The sequence below is a fragment of the Staurois parvus genome, unplaced genomic scaffold (genome assembly GCF_062004578.1).
Source record: "Staurois parvus isolate SC_StPar_1 unplaced genomic scaffold, SC_StPar_1.0 ptg000242l, whole genome shotgun sequence".
NCBI classification, from domain to species: domain Eukaryota; kingdom Metazoa; phylum Chordata; class Amphibia; order Anura; family Ranidae; genus Staurois; species Staurois parvus.
Window position 1 is genome coordinate 2,519,614 of NW_028318038.1, and position 23,894 is coordinate 2,543,507.

The following is a 23,894-nucleotide window of genomic DNA, read 5'->3' on the forward strand; positions in this document are numbered from 1 at the left end:
TTTTGTCACCGTTTCAAACGTAAAACACTTGTAAACGCGGCAAATTGCGTTTATAAGCATCTGTGTTTGAACTTTTTTTTAACTCTTCCAGTTCCCGATGCTGTCCAGAACCTTTTTTCATCATGAAAAATGCATTTTTCAAGGTGCTCAGATGGACAAAACACTGAACACAGGATGTTCCCACCAAGCTTGTCACACATTGTAATGACCAATTCACACCTCAGACCTCTCCCACCCTTGGAAACAAAAGATATGTTAATAACCATTTACACCTCAAATTTCTCATGAAGACCCCCTGCCAGGTGGCCTTAATAACTCACTCCACGGGACACCTTTCCCACCCTTGGAAACAAAAGAAATGTTAATGAGCAACTCACACCTAAGTTAATCACAACACATACTGCTGTCTCTGCTTCTACTCTCTGTATTTCTCTGAAACAGTGTGAAATAGTTAATAATTTACCACTTTTCAGTGCATTCTGGGCATTCTGGAAGGTCTCCTGAGGTTATCTTTAAAAAAAACGCTTCTAAACGCAAACGCACATAAAGCACATAAATGCATTATGTAAACGCGGATAAACAGATGTTTTTAACCTACGTTTTCCAGCAGTCAGTTTCCATCGTTCAGAAGTGTCCCGTGTACATGGGGTCTTAGGATCAGTATTTTTTTTTCAGGATTTTCTTTTAATTTTTAAATTAGTATCAGTGTCAGTTAGTGGCAGGATATAAAAAAAGCAAAATGAATACACATATGTGGTATCTATGTGATCATTAGGAGCAGGAGAAATTATTTGGGGTTGTTCTTTTGTGGTTGGTTATGGTAATACCAAGAAATATACAACTAAATAAAAAAAAAATGTAACTATTTTGGGTCAGTTTTCCTTTGATAATAAAAAAATCAGGAGATATCCATTACCATTTACCACCAAATGAAAGCCCAATTTGTCCTGAAAAAAAACAAGATCCACCTGGATACACAACAAGTTGCAAAATTGTGCTTAGGCTTTAAGATTTGTTTTACCGTTAGGTGAGAAGGGGTTAAAGATAGAGGTGAGGGCTTAGCTGCTGACTTTGGACAAAAGATCAAAATGTGCATATTAGGGTAATGCTAGCTATACATGTGTAGATTTCTCCGGTTCAGCCCTGCAACTGGCAGATGAAAATGTCATAAGAAGACACTTCTTCCCACAGGATTTCACTAGCTCTATATTCTCCGGGATCTAGTCAGAGAGATGGTGATAATGTCTTTGCCTAGGATGAAAGACTTAGAAAAGGTATAAACTCTAACTTTTTTCTTTACTAATAATGGGTGAATATTTTAGTGAATAACGTTGTATAATAAAAAATATATTCTGTGTGTGTGTATATATATATATATATATATATATATATATATAAATTTTCACATTTCCAAACATATCATTCCTAGCAAAGTGCATACCAGTCTGCCAGACAATACCCAATGTATGTAAAGGAAATATTTATTATAAAATACTCTCATATTCTTGCAATTATTTAAAACAGTTTCCATTGATGTACATCATCCTATGTATAAACCTTTCATGTCAAGTTATGAAAGTTTCTCCATCCTGGCAGGGCAGTGCATGGCACTCAGAAGGTTAACACAGAGAAATCTCCAGTGGAATTCATCACCTCTTCACTCATGTCATCAATCTAAAACCGATGTTGTAGCCAAACTTAAGCTTCAAACTGCTGCATCATCATTTTTCTGCTATATTCATATGCTACAAAAAGAGCTCCATTGGCTGGGAAAGCTCGGATTAAGGTAGGCTTCAGTCCAGAGTACAGGGCAACAATACCTAGAAAATAGGAAGACAGTTCAGTAATGAGACACTCATAATTAAAGCAGAAATCTGGGGTAAGAAAATATTCTGAAAGTATTGTATCTTGCTGTACTTTATGTAAATTTTTCCAGATCTGTATTTATTAATATTTTGCCTCGGTACGGGAACTTCCTCTAATAAGACCAGTCACTACTGTACTGTCTCCTTCTGCAGGGTGATTGGTCTTGTCTCCGCCCCCCTCTAATCTTCCTCTAGGCAGCCTGAAGTGGGCAGACCTTCTGGGCTCCTCCCACAGCTCTGCTCTCTGCACAGACTATGTGCAGAACAGTATAGATGTCACTGCTACTTTTACAAGGTAAAAATTGGGCTTGCAAAGGCAGTTGGTGCATGCAAAATTAATTTAAATAAATTCCTTATCAGCCACAAATGATATAAACAAAGGTTTTTGTGCCCAGATCCCAGCTTCAACAAGATTAACAATACCAGTACATTTTTTTTTACATGATAAATGACTCACATTTAGCATTCAAAATGACCGCAGGTAAGTATATTTTATTGTAGAAGAGACATTGCATCTGTCTTCTGAAATAAAGACCATAGCTTTTTGCAGATTTTTTTCAATTGTTAGCGTTAAGGGTTCATGTGCACTGAAGCTGATAAACTCACATTTAGGAGCTTTTCTGCATTTTTTTCAGCAGCCCCTGAACTCTCCCTAATGTTTTCCTATGTGTCCATGTACACTATGTCATTTACAGTCGTTTACAGGCAGTTGACTTTACAGTCTTTTTTGAACGCACCAAACTTGCATTCAGGAGTAGATTTTCTCAGCGTTTCAAACACCAAATGCTGGTAAACACGGCTAACCGCGTTTATAAGCGTTTGTGTTTAGAAGCGATTTTTAACTGTTCCATGTCCAGAGACTTTTTTTCATCATCAGAAATGCATGCAAAGTGTTTTCCATGTATTCAAATGGACCCGGTACACCAGCACAGTTCCAGGTGTGAAGGAAATAATGGCAGAACGTGCCGCATAAGCTCATGATGGGATCCATAGTGAATACAACCAGAAAAGACTGGTCATCTCAACACATACTGCTCTGTTTGCTTCTGCTCTCTCTATTTCTCTCAAAATATCTGAGTTAATTTTTACAGTTTTTCAGTGCATTCTGGGCATTTTGGAAGGTCTCCTGAAGTTATCTTAAAAAAACACGTCTAAATGCATACGCTCATAAACAGACATTTTTTAACCTACGTTTTCCAGCAGTCAGTTTCTATCGTTCAGAAGTGTTTTCCAAACGCCCCGTGTACATGGAGCCTAATTCTGCTTTAATACTCACTTACTGTATTCTGCCATTTCCCACTTTGGTTACCTGGGTCCCCCATTGCAGGCCGTGTTCTATCCGCAGGCCCCCATGTCATAACTAAAGTCCTGCTTTCAATATTTGAGACCAGATAGGCTCTTTTTTGCCAAAGAGACATGCAATTTTGTGATGTTTATACTGTTGCCTGTGACCCTGTTTGGGAGATTCACTATCACTTTTACACTGATGAATATCATCACCAGGTCAGAATGCGACTTGCTATCTAATGTCACTTTGCTATCAAAATGTCATTCAGTGTGGCTCTTGTTAGCATATGAGCACCACAGCACATGTGGTTGGCTCCTTGTATTGCTTCTTTCTTTTCCAGGAAAATGCTAAGGGTGGATACCATGCCACATTTAGGTACTTACACTGCTTGCATTAAAAAATGTATTTACTGACCCTAACCTAATCCATAATTAGCTGTTTTAAAACAAAGTTATTCACTTGGCCCCTGTGGCTCCTGTGCAGTGATGCCAGAGCTGTACAGGCAATACATCTGCTGCCCACACACAAACACACACACATCTGCTCACATGGATTTTGATGAGAAAGTATACCTTCATTTCTTAAAATGTTTGCAAATGTCTTCATGAATCCTGATTGTTTCCCTGTCATAGAGAGAACCTGGATCCGGGATTTAACACAGTCCACTGGGAATACAACCAACCATAATGATATTCCACCGAATCCTCCACTAATCATCAAAGGAAGAATTCCTGCGGACAGGAAAAAAAATGTGTCTAATTACAATGTTATGAAATAATTTTCATGCATGTTCCGAAAAACGTTTTATTATATCGTGTAATGTATATAGTGAATTTGGAAAAGAATTTCTTTTTTCCAGTATTTTAACCGTGTGTAAAAACTCACCTTGTAAAACACCCCATTCAGTTTAAAATAGAAATTAAGAAGGCAAAACATTTATGTATACATATTAAACACATTATAAACACCTCTTTCCCCCTTTTTATAAGTGATCACATAACCTCTGTTCTCAGCTGCATAAGGAACTCAGGGAGGAGAAACAGCAGAACTCTGATCTTCCCATTGAATGGCTGTGCATGGAGGAGACCGTCCTGAGTTGCCAACACAGCCAGAAAAATTACCAATCTGTGCTCTCATGCCTAGTGTATTCAGTTTGTAATCGGAAAGCAGAGGGAATGGCTGGAACACAAGGAATTTCACACAATGGAAGCAATACAAAAAGAACATATTGCATATAACACTGATTGCTTTTACACCCATATAGGATGTAAAAGCAATCATTTCTCTTTCTCTCTGTGTGCATGCCTGCACTCATTGAGAAGTACTGAGTGAGCTGTGATTGGTCACAGCTTGTCACATGGTACAAGGCTGTTGTGAATAGCCTTGTACCATGTGACCTCTGTGATCATTCACAGATTTCACACGTAGTAAGCAATGATGTCACAAGTGACATCTTGCTTACTACTTTGCATGTGATCACTGATTGGCCAATCAGTGATCACATGATCGGGACCTCGTACAGAGGTCCCGTCCGACGATCGGTGTTTCACTGTGTCCGGAGGACACAGCGGGCACCGGATCGCGGTGCTGCGTGCTCCCAGGGAGCACGCACAAGCAGGGTGCGGGGAGGCCGTTCATAAACGGCCACCTAACCCTGCATTGCCACCGTCCGGCCGTTTATATACAACGGCCAGTCGGGAAGTGGTTAAAGGAACATTACACTGGTAAAATTGCTGCTTGCAGGGGGAGTGTTGTTCTTTCCTCTCCTTCTTACACTGTTCCTCAGAGAGTAACAGTCCACACTTCTCTTCACTGTGCACCCTCTGGACCCCATCACGCACGCAGAAGACTCTTCATTTCCTTTAAAGAATATTGGTTGTTTTGGGGTAAAGAGCTCTTTTCCATATTTCAGGCTATCTCCTTGCCATCAGGTCCTGAGGGCCCAAAGTGAGCTAGTCCATCTGTTTGATAGTCTTAGCTGCTCACTAAGGACTGTAAGACCACCTCAAGTTGAAGGTATTGGGTTCGTTTCTGAAAAGCAGGCCTGCTAATACTAATTGAGATTTTGTGATAAGTGTTGTCTTTTCCTTAAGTTCAAATCAACACAAGTAACAATTGATTTTACACATTCCAATTCTTTATATGATGTGTAACCAAGCCATATTGAAGTTTGCTATAAACCTCTTACTAGTTTACTTCAGTCCATGTGTGAATTCATTTTCTGGTGGTGATTTATTGCAGGTAAGAATGTACTGCGGTGTCAGCAGGTTGGGCTTTCAGAGTGGGGTCCAGATCCACAGGGAACCCGAAAACAATTCTGCAACTCCTAAGCAGCTAGTGCTACAGCAATAAAAACCCCATAAAGAACCCCCAGACTGTTTTCTGAGCCAGCGGAAGAGTGAAGGAAATGCTGCGTGAATGGCACTGTGAGCTCTTTAAAGGGTGCGCTACACAACACACAGTGGTGTCACAGAGAATGAACACAGCCCCGTCTAACAGGAAGTCAGATCACAACAGCTAAAGTAAAGAAATAAAGAGTGCAAAAGAAGATACTTTTTTTAATTAAAGCGGAGCTCCACCCAAAAGGGGAAGTTCCACTTTAAGGACTGCTCCCCCACTCCCCATTAAGGATTGGCACCTTTGGGGGGCGGGGGGGAGCGGGTACCCGAATTTGACAGATACCGGCTCCCAATTGCATTCAGACCGCCTAGGCGATCGGAAACGGAAGGTATCCTCCCTCCTTCCCTCCCCGTAGTCTTCTGGGACACGTGGTCCCAGAAGACTACAGGTCCATTCATGAAGCGCAACTCTACTCGCGCATGCGCAGTGGGTACCCGGCTGTGACTGCTTGCGGCTTCACAGCCGGGTACCCATAGGCTTTTTTGAGTTTGGGCAAGATCACAGGGGCCCAATGATCCCCTATTGCCCGGGGGCCCCATGAGTTGTCAGTCCGCCCCTGACGGGGAACACACCACGAGACCGAGGGACAGGTAAGTGGCTGTTTTTTAAAAGTCAGCAGCTACAGTTTTTGTAGATGCTGACTTTTATTTTTTGACAGGATGAGTAGAACTCCACTTTAAGAATACTTCCTCGAATACATTTTTTATCTCTTTAAACTAGAGTTTATTGTCACTTTAAGATCCAGTGAATTGTAGACATCAGTTTAATTAGTAAGGAAGTTATTGCTGCAATTGCAGTGCATTGGATGTGAACAAGATAACCTACCAATCATATCATACCTAATTCATCTTTTGTTTTCCCGCTTGTTGTAAAAAATGAGCGACCCAATTCGTATCCCCCAAAGAAGAAGAAGTATCCTGGGACCTCTCTGAGCAGAGTGCTAGACAGACCATGATAGAGACCCAGCGGCCCATCTGTATGCAATATATTCTTCACCACTGACCACACTGTGCTAAAGAGAGACAAAGATCAGTTATTCACAGACCATCATTTTATTTAACAGTAAGCTTAAATATCATCTATAGTATTTTATATATTCTTTTGTTTATTTATTGTGTTTTCTACTAAAAAATAACATTTTAAATATTTCATTTATTTTTATTCAGGGCCAGTTTACACCACAAGTTCTGCATTCCAGATGTGTTTTTGCATTGCACTTTTTCCCCTTCGTTTTGCTTCATCTCAGTGCAGGACCTGTGCAATCTGGTGCATTTTGATGTGTTCCGGTAAATGTCTTTGATACATTTTGCTGCGTTCCATACAGAAAAAATGCAGCATGTCCTACTTTTGTTGACTGCACTAGAATTCACTGTACCAGTTTGAACTAGGGCCATTGTAATACATGAAAAACACTGTGGATGTGTTTTCAATGCAGATTAATAGCATTTGGACTGCATCTGCTGTGAACCAGCCCTCAGGCAAATATGAAATATTACATACATGTATTTTATATTTACCATATACTAGGTAGGGCTCTAAGGCCCCATTCACACAAGGGTGTCTTGAATCGCAGGCAAAATAGTTTAAATGAATGGGAACCTTAACGCACGGTTCCACGATTTGTACAGAGTGTTTTGAAATCGCGGGCAGAATTTCGGCAATTCTGCCCACGATTCAAAATACTCTAGTGTGAATGGGGCCTCAGGCTTTGCATGTGAAGTTAAAAGATCTGAATGACTCAAAGGAGGCACACCCATCCACTTTGCTAGTATGCCTGCCATACATGGGTCGATTTCTGAATGATTGTTCGTTCGAAAATCGGACCTAAGAATAATTGACCGATTTTCGGTCTGTTAGTGGGGCAAGGGCATTGGCCGATTTTCATGGTTCCTGCCCATTTCGTTTATCGGGCATGTTGTAAAAACTACCGATTTTATAAATCATTGGTGGCACCATTGGATTACAGAACGAATGACGTTTTCGAAATTCGACCCATGTATGGCCTGCTTAAGTCAAAAAACTTGCAGCAAACATCAAGGTAGTGCTGGTCTTTCTTTTAGAAAGCCAAGCATACAGGGCAAACATGTTGTCATGTATATACAAGTATAATACATGATTATTTGTAAAATAAAGAGTTTATAGGAGGTACGAAAAATACATCGCGCAAATCCAGCTTTGTCCTGCAGTAATCAGCCCCTCCTGATCCCGAAGTCTAATCTTCTTTGATTATATCATCATGAGCCGGCAGTAGGGTTGTCACCTCATCCCTTTAAAACCGTACACATATTAATTGCACAAGTTCCGAGGCTAATTTATTGCAGATAAGGCACTAAGTGAGTTTAATTTCCACTTTAATCAACTCCAGAACCTATGTAATTAATATGTTTTTGCTTTTAAAGGGATGAGGTGGCAACCCAAGCCAGCAGCTGGCCACTAATGACAAGCCACTACATATCCACAATGTGTTTTAGATTACCCTGAAGCCTCCTGAAATATCCACATCACACCAACTGGGGCTGCATCATTCTCAACTAGGTGAGAAATGTGGAGATGCTGGCTGGGCTTGGCAAAAGTAAAAATAAATAATTTCCAATTATGTGCAAGGAGTGGGGATGAACCATAATGTGCTCTAGTTCCCCAACAGCTATGAAGGAGATAAGAGGTTCATAGCTGCAACTTTTCTCAGCTTTCCCAAAACAAAAGGAATACAGGGGATGGAGGCACATGTCAGGCTCTTGCCATTGCTTGCCTGTGAAAAGTGTTCACAGCCGAGACAAGCTGCAGCTATGAATTAACTGTTTCCTTTAAAGCTGTTGTCAGCAGGGGTGGACTGACCATTTGGAAACTCTGGGTCAGTAGGGGGCCCCATGAGATGCCCCTGGTACCTTTTTCATAGGCTTTTTTGAGTTTGGGCAAGGACACAGGGGCAACATGATCACCTATTGCCCGGGGGCCCCATGAGTTGTCAGGCTGCCCCTGGTTGTCAGATTTCCCATTTGCTTGAATAGGTTGCATCTAAATGAGCCCTAACTCTTTCCTAAACTAACCAAAACAAAAAACATACAAACAAAACATCTTGGCTTTAAATGCACTTGAAGCCTTTGCAGTCTCCCGAGTGTGTTTCAGCTAAAAGGTAACACAACATACTGGCATTAGGTTGAAAAATAAAATAGATCACCACATTCCGTAGCAACTTTTCTTGTTGATTTAGACACCAGCAGTGGTCCTTTGACATGTTTGAAATGAATCAGGTCTATTTTCCTACCAAAGCAGCTTTTGCTGTTTTGGTTTGGAGGCCCCACTTGCAACATTGGCAGAGGTGTAACTAGAACCTTCAGGGCCCTGGTGCAAAAAACCAAGAAGGGTCCCATATTCCTCAGCCAGGGCCCTTCCCTCTGGGCCTGGGGTGCATCTCACTTATCCTGGGGACCTTTATTCCTTTATTACAGTCCAACAGTGGGACCCTTTCACATGTTATGCAGCGGACCATTGCAATCCTGGTAGTTCCACCACTGATGTCAGTTTTTTTTTATCATTATTTCATTGTTTTTTTTGTTTGTTTGTATTATTTTTTTACCATTCTATTTTTTTTATTTGCAATCTTATTTTTTTAATTATTCTCTACAATTTGTTAGGAGCCCCATTGGGGGGCTTTGGTAAGATATCAGGGGTCTAAACACCTTTGAGACAGAGAAGGGAGATTGAGGACACAGCCCTCAATCTCTATCTCTGCAGCATCAGCTGCACATAATGAATGGACAATAATAGCTCTGTACAGAGCTTCCTATTTATTCACAAACTGAAGCAAACTCCATTAGATCTGTGAAGGTATGCTGTGGTATCTGGCACCAAGTTGTCAGTAGCAGATCCTTTAACTCCAGTAAATTGCAAGGGGAGGCCTCAATGGATTAGACTTGTCTTTCCAGCACATCCCACAGATGCTCAATTGGATTCAAAATTAGAAAAGTTGGAGGCCAAGTAAACACCTCAAACATGTTGTTGTGTTTCTCAAACCATTCTTGAACCATTTTTGCAGTGTGGCAGGACACATTATCCTGCTGAAAGAGAAGACTGCCATCACAGAATACCATTTCAATGAATGGGGTGTACTTGGTCAACAATGTTTAGGTAGGTGGTACATGTCAAGTAACAACCACATGAATGGCAGGACCCAAGGTCATAAAGTTATGGCTGTTTGTTGTACCTCCTAGATAATATTGGCATTATGGTGCATGCACACCTATCAAATTAACCATACAATGGATCAATCAATGCAGCTAAACAGATCCAATCCAATAAAGATCATAATCCATAGTCCCCCCTCCATTCAATTTCAACTCAATTAGTCATGGTGATCACGTTGGATCAATCAAACAAATATTTGCATGTATGTCAGAGAAATGATTGTAATACAGATGGATTAAATTAACGATTTTATTAGATCGTTTACATTGATAGATTGTCTTTTTGTTCATTATTTCAATCAATAAAAAAATTTGGATCAATACCTTATGTGATGTATCATTCAATGATAGAAATCTCTACATGTATGGCCACCAATATAGATAATGAAAAGAAGGAACATGCATATGAAGTCACTATATAATATTAGCTCTGACTTACTTCTGTCCCTCTATAATCTTGCCGGACAGCTTCATTTCATGCATGGCCTGAAGACGACACTTGACCAGCTCTGTGGGACAAAGGGCCAGAGAGGCAAATGCCGCTGCAAATGAGCCTGCAGTTGCATTGTGCAGATTACTAAAATGCAGACACAAAAATACAGTCTTCAAAATGACGGTCATCATTTCACACAAATACTGCAGAGAACACAGTTAAATATTGTCGGTGAAGACATATCAATTGCTGCAGTGATCCAGAAAATATATAATTATAATTAAGAACGGCAGCTAGCAGCCCAGACTTGGGAGGATGTGACCTGTCTAACTGAAGCCTAATTTTGGGCTTACATCGATCTCAGAGGGCACCATAAAATGCCAGGTCATAGAAACGGTATAATGTGACCGGACACCTATGTAGAGTATTACTGCAGTAAAAGAATGGAATTTATGTGTTGAAAGAATAGGAAACCCCCCCCCCCAATCCAACCTATCTGCAGCGTCTAGCAATTTTGTGGGAGGAGAATGGGTGTACTTACACTAATACAGTCTTTCTGAAAGTTAAAATCCGCCTAGGAACTCTGGGGTCTCCAACACCACTCTGGGGAGGTAAACTTACATAGTAAAAGCTCTGGCATGTTGTGGTGATTGTTAGCCCCAGAAGCCTTAGTTCAGATTATTGTGTAAAAAAACAAATTTTTTTTAAAATTAACTCCCCCTACAAGCTGGGGTTTTTGGCTTCTTTCTGAAAAGTGATTTGCAGTTGATCGCTTTCAGAAGGCAGGATAGCAACAGCTGACAGGAGTTCAGGAGACACTATTGCCACTTTCTGATGCCACCCGCGGGTCCGCATTTCTCTGTGCGGGTGGTGCTGCTGTACGGATTTTTGTGCAGATCCGCAAAGGTTCCACCCACACAGATGTGAACCTAGCCTTAGTCACCATGCTCAGATGCAGGACCCTGTAGCTCCTTTTATTTTATTTATTTTAGGTACTTTTATAGCACTGTCAATTTACACAGCACTTTATATATTTAATACACATTCACATCGGCCCCTGCCCCAAGGAGCGTACAGTCTAAGGTCTCTAACGTACATTCATACATACACATACTAGGGCCAATTTAGATAGGAGCCAATTAACCTACCAGCATGTCTTTGGAGTGTGGGAGGAAACTGGAGTACCCAGAGGAAACCCATACAGGCACAGGAATAATTTGCAAACTCCAGGCAGAGAGTGCCATGAGTGCTGCTAGACAAAAGTGCTACCCACGTAGGCACTGTCCTTTTCCCATGATTTGCTGAATTTCTGGACAAAGGAAGAAAAGTTTCTCTGCTTCCTTTCCTTGGCAGCTGAGTGAGGCAACAACTGCTGAGATAGAGGTAGCTGGTCAAGTGATCAGCAGCCAGGTGGGAGGCCCTTCACTGTCAGAACCGGGATGTCAGCAACCAGGCCAGTACATAATAACATGCAGTCTCTCCAACTACTATTGGAAGCACCTCGACGATTGCTACTAGAGTACTATGGATCCAGTGGTGTGGTGCTTCATCCTCAGGTCTCGGATCCCTCCAGCTGTTTGCCTGTGTTACCAGAGCTACTGTGTTACTGAAGTAGCAATTCTCTAGGCTTTGTTGCTATAGTCTTACCCCTGGTTCACATCTGTGTGGGTGGTGCTGTTGCGGGTCCGCACAAAATCCGTGCAGCCGCACCACTCGCACAGAGGAATGCGGACCTGCGGGCAGGTACCATTAATTCTAATGGCACACCGCCTGCACTGGAAATCGCAACCGTACTGGAAACCGAGGTTCCCATGCGGGGTGCGTTTTCCAAGGAAGTGCAGGGACTTCTTCCATGCGTATCCAGGGCACGGGAGTCCATTCAAATGAATGGGCTCCTGTGCCTGCGCAAGACGTGGCCCGCAGGAACACGTAGATGTGAACTTAGCCTTAAAGAGACTATTCTATGCTACCATGTTATCCTGATTGAGCCACAGAGACAAGAACCATGCAGCTTGCATGTTTTGTATTGTCCTGTAGTATATGCATGCTCTTTGCCATTCTGGCTCTGTTTTGCATTACATATTCTAATTTGTTTAGTAAACTGAAAGTTAGTTACTTTCTGTCTGATCATTCAACCGATTACCCATCCGGTTAAAGGTCATGTCACTACTACCACTATTAGCGTGTAAAGGTGCTGCATTCAATGATAACTAAAGACAATTTGTTTTTTTAGTCTTAGAAAGAGTTGAGAGGGATTTATTGGTGTCTGTGCTCCCATTAGGGAGATTCACTTTTTCTTCTTTGTCATGTTTACTGTTCTCAACAAAGGTAGAAGTAAAAGAAACTCTCAAATTTTGGGTTGTCCCTAGTACAGGAATAGAAGGGGAATCTTCCACTGGGGACACTAGTTCTGGTGATAACCAGGGACTCTGGATATGGTACAGGAAGTGAGGGGAAATCTCCCCAACAACAGACTCTGGGACACATATGGCAAAAAAATAAAAAAATAAAATAAATAACCCTCCCTTACGCTGAAAGCTTTGCCTATAGTTGCACTTTAATTAGAATGATTTCTGATCAGATGTTCTTATTTGTGGAATAATGTTAAAGAGATAAATACATTCTTTAACCATGAAGGAAAGATTAAGGCACCATGCGTTGTTAATTTCACTACTTACCTTAGAGGAACATTCTTTTCCAAGCCAGTAATTTTCCGTACAACTCTCTGACAGAAGCCGTAGCTCATGAAGAGAACTGAGTTCTCGGATATATTGGCGAGAAGGGCTGGGCTGGTTCCTTTATAGAATCCTCGGAAGCCCGCCTGTTTGTAAGTCTTTACTCCACAGTCTATAAGCCCTCTATACAGGTTGGGGAACGTCTGCATTTTTACCTTGGCAGTGTCAAATGGCTGTCCAACTAGGACACAAGCTGTTCCACCTGAAACAATTGTAAAATCAAATTGTTTTGTATTAACTTATACTCCACATCTTCTTACTTAAAACCTTAAGTGGTACCCTAGGCAAAAAGCTAAATACACAATTGGAATACATATATGTTAACTATTTTATCTCCCAAAAGGATTTGTAATTTTGTTTCATTAGTCTTGCAGGAACCTCTGATATACAGCACAGCCAGGTCCTGGTCCTCCCTGCAGACTACACTTAAGGTACCAAATACTCCCTTGCCTAGGATCTGATCAAACTTCAGATTGGACAGCAAGAGAGCAGGAGCACATCAAGATCACCTAAAATGTATTGGTTATCATTTTGGAATACAGAGATATTTTAATATAGAGATTTTTGAGACAAATTAGTGGCCTTTACTGGTATGTGTTCTGGAAGTTGCACTGTACAGAGTGGCATTTCTGCAGTGCATTGTGATGCCAATAGTCAAGGTATGAGATGTCTATATTTGCATGGATTGCTTCATTTTCTGCTCAGCAAGCACTAGCTAAACAATAATGAACCTCTAATCGGATTAGGTCACAGTACATAAAATGCTCTCACATTGATCTGGAATAAAGAATCTAAATCCAAGTGGTGCTATATGTAACAACCCATAGACAAGAAATTATTGTCACTTGCTTATTTGGAAAACAATTATATGTCCATAATCAGCCTGTATCCTCTACAAACATCTCCTGGTTAAGTGATTGGGAGAAAAAAATTTTCTTTATGCCTTGTAGTAGTAAGTTACAATCAACTGGGCTTGTTCTGTAATATTGAAGATGTTTGACACTTTATCCAAGTTGCTTCTTTAGTGCACTGAGGAGAATTCTGTGCAGATCAGATGTGTTCAGAAAAGCATAGGTTCGCATGTAATGTCAAAAATCATTATTGACAATGAGGCCTGTTCACATATATGCAGTGTGAATTTGATGCAGTCCAAAAAGGGTCTTGTGCGAGTTAATGTGGGTTGGGTTCAAATTTCATCTCCTGCTATGCCCAGTCCCCTCAGAAATCGCATTCAATTCGCAATTGTCACAGCAGAAATCATACTGTGAAACCATATCAGATTCACACCGCATCAGAGTGAACCAGCATTCAGTTCTAAAAATTGTCAAGAACACACCTCAGCATTTATACTCACAAAGGTAACTAATCATGTCAAAGCAGATGTAGATTATCTGGGAACAAGATAGGTGTGAAAGTCTGTGGAAAAGTTTGTTTTAATTACCTAATTCAATCCGATTGGTACCAGCAAGCCTGCAACAGATATTAATTCTTTGATTTACATTGCTGAAGCCGTGAATTGTTGTCAAAACACTGGGGTACAGATATTAAAACAACATTATATATGGTTGACAGAATAAGTAAAAAATCCACATCCCTATATAGCAATGGTGGATCACATTCCTTCAACTACTACAAATGATGGGGTACAGTTCCTCTAACTACTAACAATGATGGGGCACTATTCTTTCAGCTACTACCAATGATGGGCACTATTCTTCCAACTAATACCAATGATAGAGCACTATTCCTTTAACTACTACCAATGACGGGGCACTATTCCTTCAACTACTACCAATGACGGGGCACTATTCCTTCAACTACTACCAATGATGGGGCACTATTCCTCCAACTAATACCAATGATAGAGCACTATTCCTTTAACTACTACCAATCATGGGGAACTATTCCTCCATTTGATACTAACTATGAAGCACTATTCCTCCAAATACTACCAATGATGAGGCACTGTTCCACCAACTACCTCCAATGATGTGGCACAAGTCCTCCCAATAATACCAATGATTGAGCACTATTTCCTCAACTAATACCAATTATTTAGCACTATTCCTCCAATCAATACCAATGATGAAGCACTATTCCTTCAATTAATATCAATGATGGGGCACTAATCCTTCAACTAATAACAATGATGGAGTACTATTGCTCCAACAAATGCCAACAATGAAGCACAATTCCTCCAACTAATACCAATGATAAAGCACTATTCATCTAACTAATACCAATGATGGAGTACTATTCCTTCAACTAATACCAATGATGAAACACTATTCCTAAAACTAATACCAATGATGGACACTATTCCTTCAACTAATAACAATGATGAAACACTATTCCTCCAACTAATACCAATGATGAAGCACTATTGCTCCAACTAATACCAATGATGAAGCACTATTAACCCAACTAATACCAATGATGCAGCACTATTCCTCCTAATATTAACAATAGAGATGAGCGAATCGAACTTGGCGAAGTGGATTTCTTTTCGAAAATTAGGAAAATTTCGATTCGCGACGAATCCGAAAATTAGCAGACTTCGGATGCGCGAATCAAAATTTTTCCTAAAATGGCGGTGACATGTGCGGCAACGGAGCGGGGATCTCTGGGAAGGCGCGCAGACAAGGCGCGCTGACCCATTATGCATTCATTCATGACATGTGATCACATTAGCCAATCAGCAGCCAGCCAGCACTGTGTAATGGTTGAGCTATAAATTGCGGCCATTTTAGAATTCTGCATTAGCCTCCAGTCATTCAAGAGAGGCAGAGCTGTCTGTATTCAGGGAGAGAGTTAGGGCCACAGAATCGTTACTTAGGGACACAGAATCGTTACTTAGGGACACAGAACCGTTACTTAGGGACACAGAAACGTTACTTAGGGCCACAGAACCATTACTTAGGGCCACAGAAACATTACTTAGGGACACAGAACCGTTACTTAGGGCCACAGAATCGTTACTTAGGGACACAGAACCGTTACTTAGGGACACAGAATCGTTACTTAGGGACACAGAACCGTTACTTAGGGCCACAGAAACGTTACTTAGGGACACAGAACCATTACTTAGGGCCACAGAACCGTTACTTAGGGCCACAGAACCGTTACTTAGGGACACAGAATTGTTACTTAGGGACACAGAATTGTTACTCAGGGACAGACACAGAATTGTTACTGAGGGACACAGAATTGTTACTGAGGGACACAGAATTGTTACTCAGGGACAGACACAGAATTGTTACTGAGGGACACAGAATTGTTACTGAGGGACACAGAATTGTTACTGAGGGACACAGAATTGTTACTCAGGGACACAGAATTGTTACTCAGGGACAGACACAGAATTGTTACTGAGGGACACAGAATTGTTACTGAGGGACACAGAATTGTTACTCAGGGACACAGAATTGTTACTCAGGGACAGACACAGAATTGTTACTGAGGGACACAGAATTGTTACTGAGGGACACAGAATTGTTACTGAGGGACACAGAATTGTTGCTCAGGGACACAGAATTGTTACTCAGGGACAGACACAGAATTGTTACTGAGGGACACAGAATTGTTACTGAGGGACACAGAATTGTTACTGAGGGACACAGAATTGTTACTCAGGGACACAGAATTGTTACTCAGGGACACAGAATTGTTACTCAGGGACAGACACAGAATTGTTACTGAGGGACACAGAATTGTTACTGAGGGACACAGAATTGTTACTCAGGGACACAGAATTGTTACTCAGGGACACAGAATTGTTACTGAGGGACACAGAATTGTTACTGAGGGACACAGAATTGTTACTCAGGGACACAGAATTGTTACTCAGGGACAGACACAGAATTGTTACTGAGGGACACAGAATTGTTACTCAGGGACAGACACAGAATTGTTACTCAGGGACAGACACAGAATTGTTACTGAGGGACACAGAATTGTTACTGAGGGACACAGAATTGTTACTCAGGGACAGACACAGAATTGTTACTGAGGGACACAGAATTGTTACTGAGGGACACAGAATTGTTACTGAGGGACACAGAATTGTTACTCAGGGACACAGAATTGTTACTGAGGGACACAGAATTGTTACTCAGGGACACAGAATTGTTACTCAGGGACAGACACAGAATTGTTACTGAGGGACACAGAATTGTTACTGAGGGACACAGAATTGTTACTCAGGGACACAGAATTGTTACTCAGGGACAGACACAGAATTTTTACTGAGGGACACAGAAATGTTACTGAGGGACACAGAATTGTTACTCAGGGACAGACACAGAATTGTTACTCAGGGACAGACACAGAATTGTTACTGAGGGACACAGAATTGTTACTGAGGGACACAGAATTGTTACTGAGGGACACAGAATTGTTACTCAGGGACAGACACAGAATTGTTACTGAGGGACACAGAATTGTTACTGAGGGACACAGAATTGTTACTGAGGGACACAGAATTGTTACTCAGGGACACAGAATTGTTACTCAGGGACAGACACAGAATTGTTACTGAGGGACACAGAATTGTTACTCAGGGACACAGAATTGTTACTCAGGGACACAGAATTGTTACTCAGGGACAGGCACAGAATTGTTACTGAGGGACACAGAATTGTTACTCAGGGACACAGAATTGTTACTCAGGGACACAGAATTGTTACTCAGGGACAGACACAGAATTGTTACTGAGGGACACAGAATTGTTACTGAGGGACACAGAATTGTTACTCAGGGACACAGAATTGTTACTCAGGGACAGACACAGAATTGTTACTCAGGGACAGACACAGAATTGTTACTCAGGGACAGACACAGAATTGTTACTGAGGGACACAGAATTGTTACTGAGGGACACAGAATTGTTACTGAGGGACACAGAATTGTTACTCAGGGACACAGAATTGTTACTCAGGGACAGACACAGAATTGTTACTGAGGGACACTGAATTGTTACTCAGGGACACAGAATTGTTACTCAGGGACAGACACAAGATTGTTACTCAGGGACAGACACAGAATTGTTACTCAGGGACACAGAATTGTTACTGAGGGACACAGAATTGTTACTCAGGGACAGACACAGAATTGTTACTGAGGGACACAGAATTGTTACTCAGGGACACAGAATTGTTACTCAGGGACACAGAATTGTTACTCAGGGACAGACACAGAATTGTTACAGAGGGACACAGAATTGTTACTGAGGGACACAGAATTGTTACTCAGGGACAGACACAGAATTGTTACTGAGGGACACAGAATTGTTACTCAGGGACACAGAATCGTTTAATTAAAGAGTATGTCAGACAACACGCAGAGGAGTGGCAGAGGAGGCAATGTTTTAGGAGCGAGCAGACGTGGCAGCAGAGGAAGGGGTGGAGGCAGCACTAGTCGCAGCCAGAGGCCAGTGCTCCCGGTGTCATCCAGCGGTCGTGTCTCCACCGACAACCCTGCCGTCATCGATTGGTTGGCTCGGTCGTCTTCCTCTTCCCAGGTCACCTCTGACACCTACAGCCAACGGTCGGTGGGTACGTCAGACACAACCGTTAGTTGGCATGGCCCGGGAGCAAGCCCACTGAAATCACGTGTCCTCTACCTGCCCCTGTCCTTTGGTGTTCCCTCACCAAGCGAAGTATCGCATGCTGTGGGCTCAGCCCCACTGTACAGTGAGGAAGAGCTAACAGAGGGCAGTCAGGAACGGGGGGAGACATCCGCCTCTTCAGCAGCCAGGCGAAGAAGTACTGGCGAGGAGAGTGGCTCGGTAGTAGGTCTAGAGACAGGTCTGTCTCCTGACCCACACGCAGCCGAGGGGGCTAGTAGTGAGGCGGAGACCCTAATTGATGATGATGAGGCTGATCGCACTTGGCAGCCTCGTCGTCATCAGGCTATTGCTTCCGCATCATCAGGAGAAGAGGGTGGCAGCTTGGCAGCGAGCAAAACAGTCGGTGGGTTGCCCAGGAGGCAGCAGGGTCGCAGCAGTGTCAGTGGAGGCAAACGGCCACGGAGTAGAGCACCAGCTCCACTGCAGCCTACCACCACGGCCAGTAGTGGTGCCGGTGTGCACGGAGGAAGTAGCAGTCAGCCAGTGAGGAGTATCGGGGGCAAAGTTTCCTACTCGGCGGTGTGGCAATTTTTCGTCAAGCCGCCCGAGGAAGTAAACGTAGCCGTATGTCGACTATGTGGCCAGAAAGTCAAGCGTGGCCAGGGGGCCCATGTTGGGACTACAGCGTTGCGTCAGCATATGCAGCGTTGCCATTTGGTGGCCTGGGAAAACCGTGATAAAGATACGGCGGTTCTGCCTGCCCCAGCCCCCGCTCCATCACCCGCTCCGTTACTTGCTCCGTCACCCGACGTCAATCGCCCTCTATCAGCCAGTCAAGGCTCCAACACCTCTGCTGAGGGGAGTTGTCGCTCGTTGGCATCTTCCGCTCGTTCAGATGCTCCTTCTCCTGCTACTCCTCTTCACGGATTCCGTCAGCAGTCTTTCTTGGAATCCGTTTCCAAGAGACAACAGTTTGCGAGCACGCACCCGACGGTGCAAAAGCTGAACGTCCTCCTGTCCAAGTTGCTGGTGCTGCAGTCCCTCCCTTTCCAAGTGGTGGACTCAGCACCTTTCCGAGAAATGATGGCTTGTGCCGCGCCGCGGTGGAGAGTGCCAAGCCGGCATTTCTTCGCCAAAAAGGCAGTGCCAGCCCTGCATTCACATGTAGAAGAGATGGTGGGCCAGTCTTTGAGCATGTCGGTCTCTGCCAAAGTGCACGGCAGCGCCGACGTGTGGAGCTGTAACTACGGTCAGGGACAGTACATGTCATTTACGGCCCACTGGGTGAACGTGGTGCCGGCACAGCCGCACCAGCAACTTGGACAGGTCACGCCGCTTTTGCCTCCACGTTTGCACGTCCTTGGTCCACAAAAGATGTCCGCCTCTACCACCTCTTCTTCCGCCGTGTCCTCAGCCGCCACCCCCGTGCCAAGTCCCATTACCCGACCGGCATATCACATGTGCAGGGCGCAACGGTGTCACGCTGTGCTGCACCTGGTATGCCTTGGCGAACGTAGTCACACAGGGGAGGAACTTCTGAGTGTAATGAACAGAGAAATCGACAGATGGCTGTCTCCGCGCAAACTGAAAATCGGAACCATGTTGACCGACAACGGAAAGAACATGGTGTCTGCTCTGCGTCAAGGAAGGTTGTGCCATGCGCCATGCATGGCTCACGTGTTCAATTTGGTTGTCAAGCGGTTCCTAAAATCCACCATCCCACTGCAAGACATCCTTAAAATGTCACGTAAACTTTGCATGCATTTCAGCCATTCCTACACCGCAAAGCACACCCTCCTTGAGCTGCAGCGGCAGAACGGAATTCCACAGCATCGCCTGATCTGCGACGTTGCAACAAGGTGGAATTCAACCCTACACATGTTAGACCGCCTTTACGAACAGCGAAAGGCCATCACCGATATCCTGATGTTACAAGCGGATAAAGGTACTCCCCTGTGTAACTTCGATGTCAGCCATTGGCAGCTCATGCGTGACACCTGCCGCTTGCTGAGGCCCTTTGAGGAGGCCACGCTATTCGTGAGTCGGCAGGACTATGGGATGTACGACGTTATTCCTCTGTTGCACGTCCTGGAACAAATGCTGTTAACAATGGCTGGTCAGGGTGCGGTAGACGTGGCGCACAGATCTCAACGCCACATGACCCCTGTGGGGGCAGGACAGGAAGAAGAGGAGGAGGTAGAGGAGGACATTTGTGCTCAGGAATTATTGAGTGAAATGGGTGGTTTTTCCACTCAGCGGACAGGAGTGGAGGAGCAGGAGCATCTGGTAGAGGAGGAGGAGGAGGAGACAGAGGACCCAGACGCACCGTGGCAGTATGCTGTGGAGATGGAGGCAGGGAGTCCCTCGCATTCCTTGGCACAAATGGCCCATAGCATGCTCGGTTGCTTGCGTAGCGACAGCCGAATAATAACCATCAGACAGAGGGATGACTTTTGGCTGTCCACCTTGTTGGACCCTCGCTACCGTTCAAAAATGGTGGCCTTTTTCACACCTGCTGAGAGGGAGGCCAAAATAACGTACTATAAAAACCACCTATGTAGTCAGTTGGTCTCTGCCTTTCTGCGCCAACGTCCATCCTCAGACACTGTGGGCCCTGTGCGCTCACGTTCCGCTGCCATGGCAGCAGGGGAGGGGTGGGGTGGTAGGAGCAGTGGCAGCTCCACCAGCAGCGGCTGCCTCAGTCTGCAGTCAATGATGAGTAGCTTTCTTCACCAGCGCAGTGAGGAAACTACTAACCAGCCGCAGCAGCAGCAGCATCAGGTGGACCTGGAGCAGGACCTCAAACAACAGGCTTGGGCCTACTTGGACAGCACCCTGCCAACCGAGGTAGACAATCCCCTTGACTACTGGGCAACGAAACTTGACCTTTGGCCCCAACTAGCTGAATTTGCCCTTGAAAGGCTGTCATGCCCGGCCAGTAGCGTGGCATCGGAGCGCGTGTTTAGTGCGGCAGAAGGTATTGTAACTCCGCGGAGGACACGACTGTCCACCCAAAGTGTGGAGAGACTCACGTTTGTGAAAATGAATCAGGCGTGGATTAGTCTGGATTTCAAACCACCAGTTCCTGACACAACTGACTAAATCCGCCATGAATCATGCCCCAAACATGTGCCACTTTCAGGTCTCCTCACACTGCTGGTGCTGTCCATTTTGTCATAGGGTGCTGGCAGATTACGGGCCTCCCATTGCTGCTGCCAGGCCCGTAATCTGCCATGGGCCCCTGTACCGCCTCCTCATGCTGCTGCCAGGTCCAGAGTGTCTCATGGGTCCCTGTACGGCCTCCCATTGCTGCTGTCTCCATCGCCACACTCTGCCATGTGCCACTTTCAGGTCTCCTCACACTGCTGGTGTGTTCCATTTTGTCATAGGGTGCTGGCAGATTACGGGCCTCCTATTGCTGCTGCCAGGCCCGTAATCTGCCATGGGCCCCCGTACCGCCTCCTCATGCTGCTGCCAGGTCCAGAGTCTCTCATGGGTCCCTGTACGGCCTCCCATTGCTGCTGTCTCCATCGCCACACTCTGCCATGTGCCACTTTCAGGTCTCCTCACACTGCTGGTGGGTTCCATTTTTTGTCATAGGGTGCTGTATGGCCTCCCATTGCTGCTGCCTCCACCGCCACACTGTGGCCCCGTGACTGCCCAAATGAGTGAAGTGTGCGGTGATTCTAAGATCGACGGCACTCATCTGCATGTCATACTGACTGACAGTATTATTTCTCTTCCCCAGCAGACTCCAAGGGCATTTAAATTAAAGGTACAGTGTTCTGCACTAATATAAAGGCTCTCTGAAGCCTAGAAACACCCTTTTATAAGTTAAATTCACAGCGAATATATTCGCATCGAATCGAATTTATTCCTCGAATTCGCCGAATCTAATTTTTGAATACTTCGCTCATCTCTAATTAACAATGAAGCACTATCCTTTCAAATAATACCATTGATGGGACACTGTTCCTCCATGGAATATCAATGATGGGGCACTATTTCTTTAGTTAATATCAATGATGAGATAATATTCCTCCAACCTACACCAATGATGGGACACTATTCCTTCAACTAATACCAATGATGAAGCACTATTCCTACAAGTAATACCTACAATGAAGCACTATTGCTTCAAGTAATACTAATGATGAAGCACTATTCCTCCAACTAATACCAATGATGGGGCACTATTGCTCCAACTAATACCAGTGATGGGGCATTATTTATCCAACCGATACTAATAATGGGGCACTATTCATCCAACTAATACCAATGTTTTACTCAGACTGATCCCCAAGCTTGAGGATTTTTTACTTCCACTGATGCCTGGACATTTTCTACTTTGGCCACAGTTCAGCCGCTCTAAAGTTCGAAGGACAGTAAAATGGCCCTTTGCTTTGAAAATTTGAAGACCCCTGCTACATAAAAATGGTTGTTCCAGATTGACATAGATAGCCTCTTTCAAGCATGTTGTCCTCTCTGTACAAAAAGAGCACCTCACTGTTCTTGAAAGAATATCCCTTTTCCTTAGAATCAGAATCAGATATATTCAGCACAACTAAATGATGTAAGAGCACTCCTCTCTAGTAGGGTCAGTTTGGAAAAGGGTGCTTTGGAGCTGCATAGGACATCTTAGACTCACAGGCAGAGTTGTTCAGTTTCTTTCCCTGATAAATGGTTATTATTGATAAAAGATCCTCTGGCAATCACTTCTTTATTTTGTTGAGTTAGATCCCTGTCTGAAAGCTTTTTTTACCATCATGTCCATATTTCTCTGGGATGTTTCTCCATCCTTTCTCCTCCAGGTTTACTCCCCTTTTCTGCTGTTATTGCTGGTCCGGAGTAGCAACATTTTGTAGTTGTTGGCTTGTCTTTCTATCTGTCTACTCTTGCCCTCAGTATGTTAGGCTAGATGAATTTAATCTGTCAGCCATGGATTTTAGGATTTTAGCAGGTAGTTTAATTTTATCAGCTTTCTGTTTGAAAGTATCAGTGGTGCAGTGGGTCTGTTTCATAGCATTATATGTGGGGCCTTCGACACCATCCGTCACTACATACATAATGCTGTTTTATCATTTCTTCCCCAAAGATTTGGCAAGTCACTCCTTTAGCCATGTAATTTGAAGGATTGTTGAAGATCTCCTTACTCTGTGCTATTGGATTATGTTATTAGAACAAAGTGTTTCCACAAATGTAGACACTTTCCATCCTATTCTTGGATAATCAACATCTTCCATGGCGATTCAAAAAATTGTGATTGCGTTACCTGTGTGGCTGTGAATGTTGGCATATGTTCCTGACATTCATTAGAACTGAAGAAGTGGATTGCATCTGCAGTGAAACGTCATTAACGTTACAAAACAAACCCAGCCAAATGTGACTTACTACTAGGTATACTGTGACCTGGATACTACTAG

General features: G+C 43.6%; 1 protein-coding gene across 4 annotated transcripts in view; it reads right to left on the minus strand.

Moving 5' to 3' along the window:
- Nucleotides 1-1,463: 1,463 nt before the first annotated feature.
- LOC149459968 (mitochondrial ornithine transporter 1-like) overlaps nucleotides 1,464-23,894 on the minus strand; it is a 45,185-nt gene continuing 22,754 nt past the window's right edge. For all 4 annotated transcript variants that reach the window (XM_089680347.1, XM_089680351.1, XM_089680348.1 and 1 more), the window contains exons 3-7: nucleotides 12,849-13,107; nucleotides 10,177-10,314; nucleotides 6,393-6,565; nucleotides 3,726-3,884; nucleotides 1,464-1,820 (exon numbers count right to left, since the gene is read on the minus strand). In XM_089680347.1, the coding sequence (XP_089536473.1) occupies nucleotides 1,699-1,820; nucleotides 3,726-3,884; nucleotides 6,393-6,565; nucleotides 10,177-10,314; nucleotides 12,849-13,107 (851 nt within the window). In that variant the 3' untranslated portion in view covers nucleotides 1,464-1,698. The remainder of the gene's footprint in view (nucleotides 1,821-3,725; nucleotides 3,885-6,392; nucleotides 6,566-10,176; nucleotides 10,315-12,848; nucleotides 13,108-23,894) is intronic.